This window comes from Tupaia chinensis, unplaced genomic scaffold, assembly GCF_000334495.1.
Source record: "Tupaia chinensis unplaced genomic scaffold, TupChi_1.0 Scaffold000332_1, whole genome shotgun sequence".
In the NCBI taxonomy this organism is placed as follows: Eukaryota; Metazoa; Chordata; class Mammalia; order Scandentia; family Tupaiidae; genus Tupaia; species Tupaia belangeri.
In genome coordinates, this window is record NW_006159826.1 from 2,235,072 (window position 1) to 2,244,019 (window position 8,948).

Consider the following 8,948-nt stretch of genomic DNA (forward strand, 5'->3'; position numbering starts at 1 on the left):
AGCCCACCTGGGCTTCTAGTGCCTGCTCTGTGCCCAGGCGTGCCTGCAGCTTCCGGACCATCACCTGCCGCTTCCACTCAGGGATAGGCCGGCCGAGCTCGTCCCGCGTGGGCACCAGCCCATCCAGATCGCCCAAGGGCAGCCCGTCCAGCTGCAGTGTGGCTAGGCCATCCGGGGCAGCCCCTGCTGTCTGCACCTGTGCGCACATGGGGAGAGGTCACCCAGGCCCCAAGGGACCTGGCCCTAAGCTAAGGGGAGGTCCATGGGAGTGGAGGTGGGCATGGCTCAGGGTAGGCAGACAGGGTGTCCGAGAGGAGAGGTGGGCGGCATAGTCACCACCCCAGCCCCTGCCTGACATGCAATGTGAGGCTCCTGATGGCGAAGGCCTGCAGTGTTTCCTGTGGGCCCTGCTGGGTGGGGGTACTGAGAGAGCCCATGAGTCCCCTCGCGGCCAGGAAGATGTCGCCCAGAGCATGCCATTTTGATGCGCACACTTGTTCTGGGAACAGCGACGCAGCCAGCCTAGCCAAGTCTGTGTTGCAGGACTTGTCAGAGCCTTTCTGCGCTGGGTATGCTCCACCTCTCCAGGAACGTTGGTGACCTGGGGTTCCCAAACCTGCAGTCGCAGCTCAGGAGCCAACGTCCCCAGGACCCACTTAGGGAAAGTGGGCTGGACTTCTAGGGGCCTGGCACCCAGGACAGGGCGTGGGAGGGAAGCTGGGCTGCTGCAGTCCTGGGTGGCGGGGCCCAAGACAGTGGGGACCAGCACCTGCTCCTTGTGGACAGCGGCTTCTCTGCGCTGTGACAGCAGTGTCCCAGGGGGCCTGGGCAGCCTGCCGCCGCAGTCAGGGGAGGCTTGGACTGCTGGGGTGACAGAAGGGCCTGCGTTTTCCACGCGCGGTGCCAAGCTGCTGTCGCCCTGAAATCTTGTCTCCTATGAACCCTGGGGCTGCCCTGGCAGTGGGCCCGGCTGCTCCAGGGCAAACACAGTGAGGCTGACTGGGTGGCCTTGGGGCCCAGGGACATGGGACGCACCGAGGGGGTGGCTGTGGTGCTGGTGGTGACCCTCGGGGGTGCTGCACAGGTCGTCTGCTTCCTCGGCAGAGGCCCCTCGGGTGGGCCAGGCCAAGCCGGACTGACAGATGCGGCCGCTGCTGCTGCTGCTGCTGGGGAGAAGGGGCCACTGGGGCAGGGCCTCCCCGGGCTGGGCACTGGGGCAGGGCCTCCCCAGGGAGTGGGGCACTGGGGCAGGGCCTCCCGGGGAGTAGGGCGCTGCAGCAAGAACTTCCTGGGGCCAGGGCCTCTCCCCCCCATCCTGGAGGAGCACTGGGCAGATGCTGGGGTCTGCCTAGCACAGAGGACTGGGAGATGGGGCTCCCTCAGGGTGACAGCCCCGGGTCCTGCTGCCTGCTGCAGCCTGGGAGAGGCCAGGAGGGCAAGAGGCCCAGGTCCAGGGACCGCCCCCGGCACCTGCAGCCCCCAAAGTCCATCCTCTGCCAGCTCGCCAGCACCCCCACCCCATTCAGCACACCCCGTGAGAAACAGCTGCACCCCCAGCCCTGCAGACACACACGGACACAGACACAGGACGCATACAGGCACTGTCACAGACACACACACAGGTGTACACAGACACACACACAGGTGCTCACAGACACAACACAAGTGCTCACACCTGGACGCAGACAGACAGACACACACGGACACAGACACACACACAGGTGCTCATACCTGGACGCAGACACACACAGACACACACGGACACAGACACACACACAGGTGCTCACACCTGGACGTAGACACACACAGACACCCACACACACAGAGACACACACGGACACAGACACACACAGGTGCTCACAGACGCGCACACAGGTGCTCACAGATGCGCACACAGGTGCACACAGACACACATGCAGGTGCTCACAGACACGCACACAGGTGCTCACAGACACACACAGGTGCTCACAGACGCGCACACAGGTGCTCACAGATGCGCACACAGGTGCACACAGACACACATGCAGGTGCTCACAGACACGCACGCAGGTGCACACAGACACGCACACAGGTGCTCACAGACACGCACACAGGTGCACACACCTGGATGCAGACAGACACACACGGACACAGACACACACAGGTGCTCACAGACACGCACGCAGGTGCACACAGACACGCACACAGGTGCTCACAGACACGCACGCAGGTGCACACAGACACGCACACAGGTGCTCACAGACACGCACGCAGGTGCACACAGACACGCACACAGGTGCTCACAGACACGCACGCAGGTGCACACAGACACGCACACAGGTGCTCACAGACACGCACGCAGGTGCACACAGACACGCACACAGGTGCTCACAGACACGCACGCAGGTGCACACAGACACGCACACAGGTGCTCACAGACACGCACGCAGGTGCACACAGACACGCACACAGGTGCTCACAGACACGCACGCAGGTGCACACAGACACGCACACAGGTGCTCACAGACACGCACGCAGGTGCACACAGACACGCACACAGGTGCTCACAGACACGCACGCAGGTGCACACAGACACGCACACAGGTGCTCACAGACACGCACGCAGGTGCACACAGACACGCACACAGGTGCTCACAGACACGCACGCAGGTGCACACAGACACGCACACAGGTGCTCACAGACACGCACGCAGGTGCACACAGACACGCACACAGGTGCTCACAGACACGCACGCAGGTGCACACAGACACGCACACAGGTGCTCACAGACACGCACGCAGGTGCACACAGACACGCACACAGGTGCTCACAGACACGCACGCAGGTGCACACAGACACGCACACAGGTGCTCACAGACACGCACGCAGGTGCACACAGACACGCACACAGGTGCTCACAGACACGCACGCAGGTGCACACAGACACGCACACAGGTGCTCACAGACACGCACGCAGGTGCACACAGACACGCACACAGGTGCTCACAGACACGCACGCAGGTGCACACAGACACGCACACAGGTGCTCACAGACACGCACGCAGGTGCACACAGACACGCACACAGGTGCTCACAGACACGCACGCAGGTGCACACAGACACGCACACAGGTGCTCACAGACACGCACGCAGGTGCACACAGACACGCACACAGGTGCTCACAGACACGCACGCAGGTGCACACAGACACGCACACAGGTGCTCACAGACACGCACGCAGGTGCACACAGACACGCACACAGGTGCTCACAGACACGCACGCAGGTGCACACAGACACGCACACAGGTGCTCACAGACACGCACGCAGGTGCACACAGACACGCACACAGGTGCTCACAGACACGCACGCAGGTGCACACAGACACGCACACAGGTGCTCACAGACACGCACGCAGGTGCACACAGACACGCACACAGGTGCTCACAGACACGCACGCAGGTGCACACAGACACGCACACAGGTGCTCACAGACACGCACGCAGGTGCACACAGACACGCACACAGGTGCTCACAGACACGCACGCAGGTGCACACAGACACGCACACAGGTGCTCACAGACACGCACGCAGGTGCACACAGACACGCACACAGGTGCTCACAGACACGCACGCAGGTGCACACAGACACGCACACAGGTGCTCACAGACACGCACGCAGGTGCACACAGACACGCACACAGGTGCTCACAGACACGCACGCAGGTGCACACAGACACGCACACAGGTGCTCACAGACACGCACGCAGGTGCACACAGACACGCACACAGGTGCTCACAGACACGCACGCAGGTGCACACAGACACGCACACAGGTGCTCACAGACACGCACGCAGGTGCACACAGACACGCACACAGGTGCTCACAGACACGCACGCAGGTGCACACAGACACGCACACAGGTGCTCACAGACACGCACGCAGGTGCACACAGACACGCACACAGGTGCTCACAGACACGCACGCAGGTGCACACAGACACGCACACAGGTGCTCACAGACACGCACGCAGGTGCACACAGACACGCACACAGGTGCTCACAGACACGCACGCAGGTGCACACAGACACGCACACAGGTGCTCACAGACACGCACGCAGGTGCACACAGACACGCACACAGGTGCTCACAGACACGCACGCAGGTGCACACAGACACGCACACAGGTGCTCACAGACACGCACGCAGGTGCACACAGACACGCACACAGGTGCTCACAGACACGCACGCAGGTGCACACAGACACGCACACAGGTGCTCACAGACACGCACGCAGGTGCACACAGACACGCACACAGGTGCTCACAGACACGCACGCAGGTGCACACAGACACGCACACAGGTGCTCACAGACACGCACGCAGGTGCACACAGACACGCACACAGGTGCTCACAGACACGCACGCAGGTGCACACAGACACGCACACAGGTGCTCACAGACACGCACGCAGGTGCACACAGACACGCACACAGGTGCTCACAGACACGCACGCAGGTGCACACAGACACGCACACAGGTGCTCACAGACACGCACGCAGGTGCACACAGACACGCACACAGGTGCTCACAGACACGCACGCAGGTGCACACAGACACGCACACAGGTGCTCACAGACACGCACGCAGGTGCACACAGACACGCACACAGGTGCTCACAGACACGCACGCAGGTGCACACAGACACGCACACAGGTGCTCACAGACACGCACGCAGGTGCACACAGACACGCACACAGGTGCTCACAGACACGCACGCAGGTGCACACAGACACGCACACAGGTGCTCACAGACACGCACGCAGGTGCACACAGACACGCACACAGGTGCTCACAGACACGCACGCAGGTGCACACAGACACGCACACAGGTGCTCACAGACACGCACGCAGGTGCACACAGACACGCACACAGGTGCTCACAGACACGCACGCAGGTGCACACAGACACGCACACAGGTGCTCACAGACACGCACGCAGGTGCACACAGACACGCACACAGGTGCTCACAGACACGCACGCAGGTGCACACAGACACGCACACAGGTGCTCACAGACACGCACGCAGGTGCACACAGACACGCACACAGGTGCTCACAGACACGCACGCAGGTGCACACAGACACGCACACAGGTGCTCACAGACACGCACGCAGGTGCACACAGACACGCACACAGGTGCTCACAGACACGCACGCAGGTGCACACAGACACGCACACAGGTGCTCACAGACACGCACGCAGGTGCACACAGACACGCACACAGGTGCTCACAGACACGCACGCAGGTGCACACAGACACGCACACAGGTGCTCACAGACACGCACGCAGGTGCACACAGACACGCACACAGGTGCTCACAGACACGCACGCAGGTGCACACAGACACGCACACAGGTGCTCACAGACACGCACGCAGGTGCACACAGACACGCACACAGGTGCTCACAGACACGCACGCAGGTGCACACAGACACGCACACAGGTGCTCACAGACACGCACGCAGGTGCACACAGACACGCACACAGGTGCTCACAGACACGCACGCAGGTGCACACAGACACGCACACAGGTGCTCACAGACACGCACGCAGGTGCACACAGACACGCACACAGGTGCTCACAGACACGCACGCAGGTGCACACAGACACGCACACAGGTGCTCACAGACACGCACGCAGGTGCACACAGACACGCACACAGGTGCTCACAGACACGCACGCAGGTGCACACAGACACGCACACAGGTGCTCACAGACACGCACGCAGGTGCACACAGACACGCACACAGGTGCTCACAGACACACACAGGTGCTCACACCTGGATGCAGACACACACACACTGCAGTCACACACACACATGCACGCTCCTTACACAACAGCAGCATACCCCACGGACTGATGTTCCCGCTCACAGACCTGATGGTGTCCTGCACTCCCACCCTCTCCTTCTGATAGGCGTGTCACAGTCCCCCCAGGTGGTGACCCTGCCAAGCTGGCCATGTGGACTCAGAGAGAGGCACTGGTCCTAGGGCTGGCCGACCGCCCCACCGCCTGGATCTGGCCTAGACGACCTTCTGCGACTGCAGCCCCCACCCGGGAAACGTCGGTCCTAGCTCTTCAAAGGCGATGACGCAGTAAAGGACACTGGGAAGAAGCTGGGTGACGTGACGGGAGGGTGATGGCCCGTCCTGTGTGCCCCGCTGTCCAGTCACCTCCCCCGGGACCTCAGAGGTCACAGTACCCACTCTGATGCTCACTCCAAGCCAGGCTGGCAGAGACGTGTACTCACGGGTGAGGGTCCCGAGCCCTGAGGCCCCTCTTCGTCCATCCTCTGCGGCGTGCCTGGCGGCCGACAGTGGGGGAGGGGGGAATGGCGGTGGTGGGGGCGTCATCAGCAGTGGCACCTGGGGTGGAGACGTCTGTTGGCGGACTCCTGCGTGGACCCTGACTTGGGCTCTCCCCAGCTCTACTGGGTATGGCTGGGGTTCCCCTGGGGGCCTCTGCATCAAGGGAGGGTCTAGGAGGGTGACGCTGCAGGAGGGATGGCCAGGACCCCGCGGCCCTCAGGGCCTGGCCCTCTGCAGCCACGATGCCAGCGGGCTGGGCTCCCCAGTCACCCTGCAGTTTCTATCCTGGTCGCTCACGGGGCCTCTGCCTAGACTGCTCCCCTCCCCCAGGGGCTCGTGGTCTCAGCCTCTGGGCTCTGGGAGGTCTGCTGTCCAGCTGTGCTCTCCCACTATGGCCTTACGAAGACACGCACACACACTCCCATGAACACACTTGCCCAGACATGCTCACGCTCCCGTCCTGGGCACCTCACTGCTCCGCCGGGGCCCCACGGGGCTGCAGGGCCTGGGGCTGCTCAGTAAGGGGCCTGTCGACAGGGAGGAGCTGGGCTAGGAGGGGGTCCCCAAGCCCATCAGCCAAGGGCACAGGTGAGGACCTGATGCTTAGATCATAGGCCACACCTGGACCCTGGCTCTTGGCCCGAAGCCCAGCTGCCTTCTCAGAGAGCACGACTGGGGATCCCAAGATGCCCCCTTCCTCCCCAGACTGCATGGAGGGTGGGCATCCTCCCCGCTCTGAGGAGAGCAGGTGCCGACCCTTCCCCGGACCTAGAGTCTCCTCAGCCCAGGCGGTGTGGCTGTGGCAGTGGGAACGCTGCACCCAGGGCCCTGTGCTGTGTCCAGGCCGGGAAAGGGGGCGCCCTCTCCAGGACCACCTGGAATAGAGACACCGAGCTCTGCAGGAGCCTAGGGCTGCAGGAGCCCTATGCCCAGCCCACCCTGAGTTTGGGGTAAGGCATGCACCTGGCCTCGACCTAGCCCCCTGTCCATGGCACCCACCAGCCAGCCAGAGCCCTAAGGTGGGAGCTGCCACCTGGCTTGGCTTCTCGGCTTCTGTGCTGGCTTCTGGCCACGGCAGCTGGCAGCTGACTTCCGCCGTGGAGAAGCCACCCTGAGCCCCATGCTCTGAGCCTCACGCTGACCCTGCGGGGCCAGCAGCAGGGTTGTACTCACGTCCCACCACCCTCACCCTCCTCTGGACCCCAGGCCTGCCTTGCCTGTTTGGTTTAAGCCCCCACCACCTGTGCCTGGGCACACCTTTCCCGCCCGGGACGCGGTTGGGGCAGCGCGTCTGCAGCCTGTGGGGCCTCACCGCACTGCCTCCAACACCCGCCCTGGCCATCGGACCAAAGCCCCGCACCTCTATCCAGGGACGCAGAAGGTGGACATGGCCTTCAGGACTGCCAAGTTTGCAGGTGAGAGAGCCCTGAGCTGGACACTCTAGCCCGTACTCCAGCCTGGGCTCAGGATGTGTGGCCTGGGGCCAGGGCTGGCGTTGGGGGCGTGGGACCCACACTGCAGCGTGCTTGACACTCTACCGCCCCTGCCCTCACCATGGCTGTTTCTCAGTAAGAGGCCACAATTCCATCCTGCTCGGGGCCCTGGACGGGCGTGGCCAGCCTTCCTGGGCACACCCCTGGCCCCTCCGAATCTCCCTCCCTCGCGGCCAAGGTGGCCCTGTGCCACCTCCAGGCAAGGGGACAGTGCGCCCTCAATCACATGCCGCCCAGCCCACCAGTGTGGGCAAGCGCAGCCCGCAGCCCCACCTGCCCCTACACACCTCACTGCTTCCAGGACCCTGCAGAGACTCAGGCATCCCAGACCAGGGAGATCGGGAGTGTCTGGCCGCCCCAGCCCGAGAACCGAGGACTGCAGTGGCAGGCACTGGCTGTGGAGCCTAGGGAGTGGCAACTGGCTTGGCTGTCAGGGGGCTGTCGAAGCTGCCACCCCCTGGAGTGGGAGGTGTCATGAATATTTGAAGGCAGGTGTCGGGTGGCCAGGAGGGCTGGGCTGCTGTGGGATCCCTTACCACCACACCTCTGCCCTCCACAGTGCAAGGGCTGGGCCGGAGGCCTCTGGGCCACAAGAAAAGAGACCACCCAGAGGAACCCCCATCCCACACGCAGTACCCCTCCAAGGGCACAGAAGGGGAAATTGAGGCCCAGATTGGGCAAAGGGCTCCCCACATCCCCGCACTGGGGTGCAGCAGGCCTTCTTCCTCACTGCCCGCTCGGCTCAGGGGCAGTGGTGGTGGAGGAGGATCAGTCAGCCTCTGGGCAGGGCTGGCACCACGGGCATCTTCTGTCCCACAGGGAAGCACAGCACCAGCCACTCTCCCTGCTTCCGCGGGCTGGCCTTGCCCATGACCCAGAGGGCAAGCAGGTCTACTGTTCCTGTAGGGTGGGGTCTCGGCTTGCAGGCCTCCACTGAAACACAGTCCCCGGGGGGCATGGCAGCCATCTGGACCCAAGTCACCTCACCTGCGACCTGGGGAAAGGGGACCCCATGAAACATGGCGCCTGCCCCCTGCTGAGCCGTGAGCAAGTCTCTGGTCTCGGCTCCGAGCATCTTGTGTCTTCTCTTAACTAGCTGAC

At 63.4% G+C, this 8,948-nt stretch overlaps 1 protein-coding gene across 1 annotated transcript in view; it reads right to left on the reverse strand.

The window, feature by feature from the left end:
* Positions 1-8,948, reverse strand: part of ESPNL (espin like) — a 38,265-nt gene that overhangs the window by 4,533 nt on the left and 24,784 nt on the right. The window contains 3 exon segments of the mRNA XM_014589104.2: positions 8-196; positions 1,036-1,163; positions 6,297-6,411. Of these exon segments, the coding sequence (XP_014444590.1) occupies positions 8-196; positions 1,036-1,163; positions 6,297-6,411 (432 nt within the window).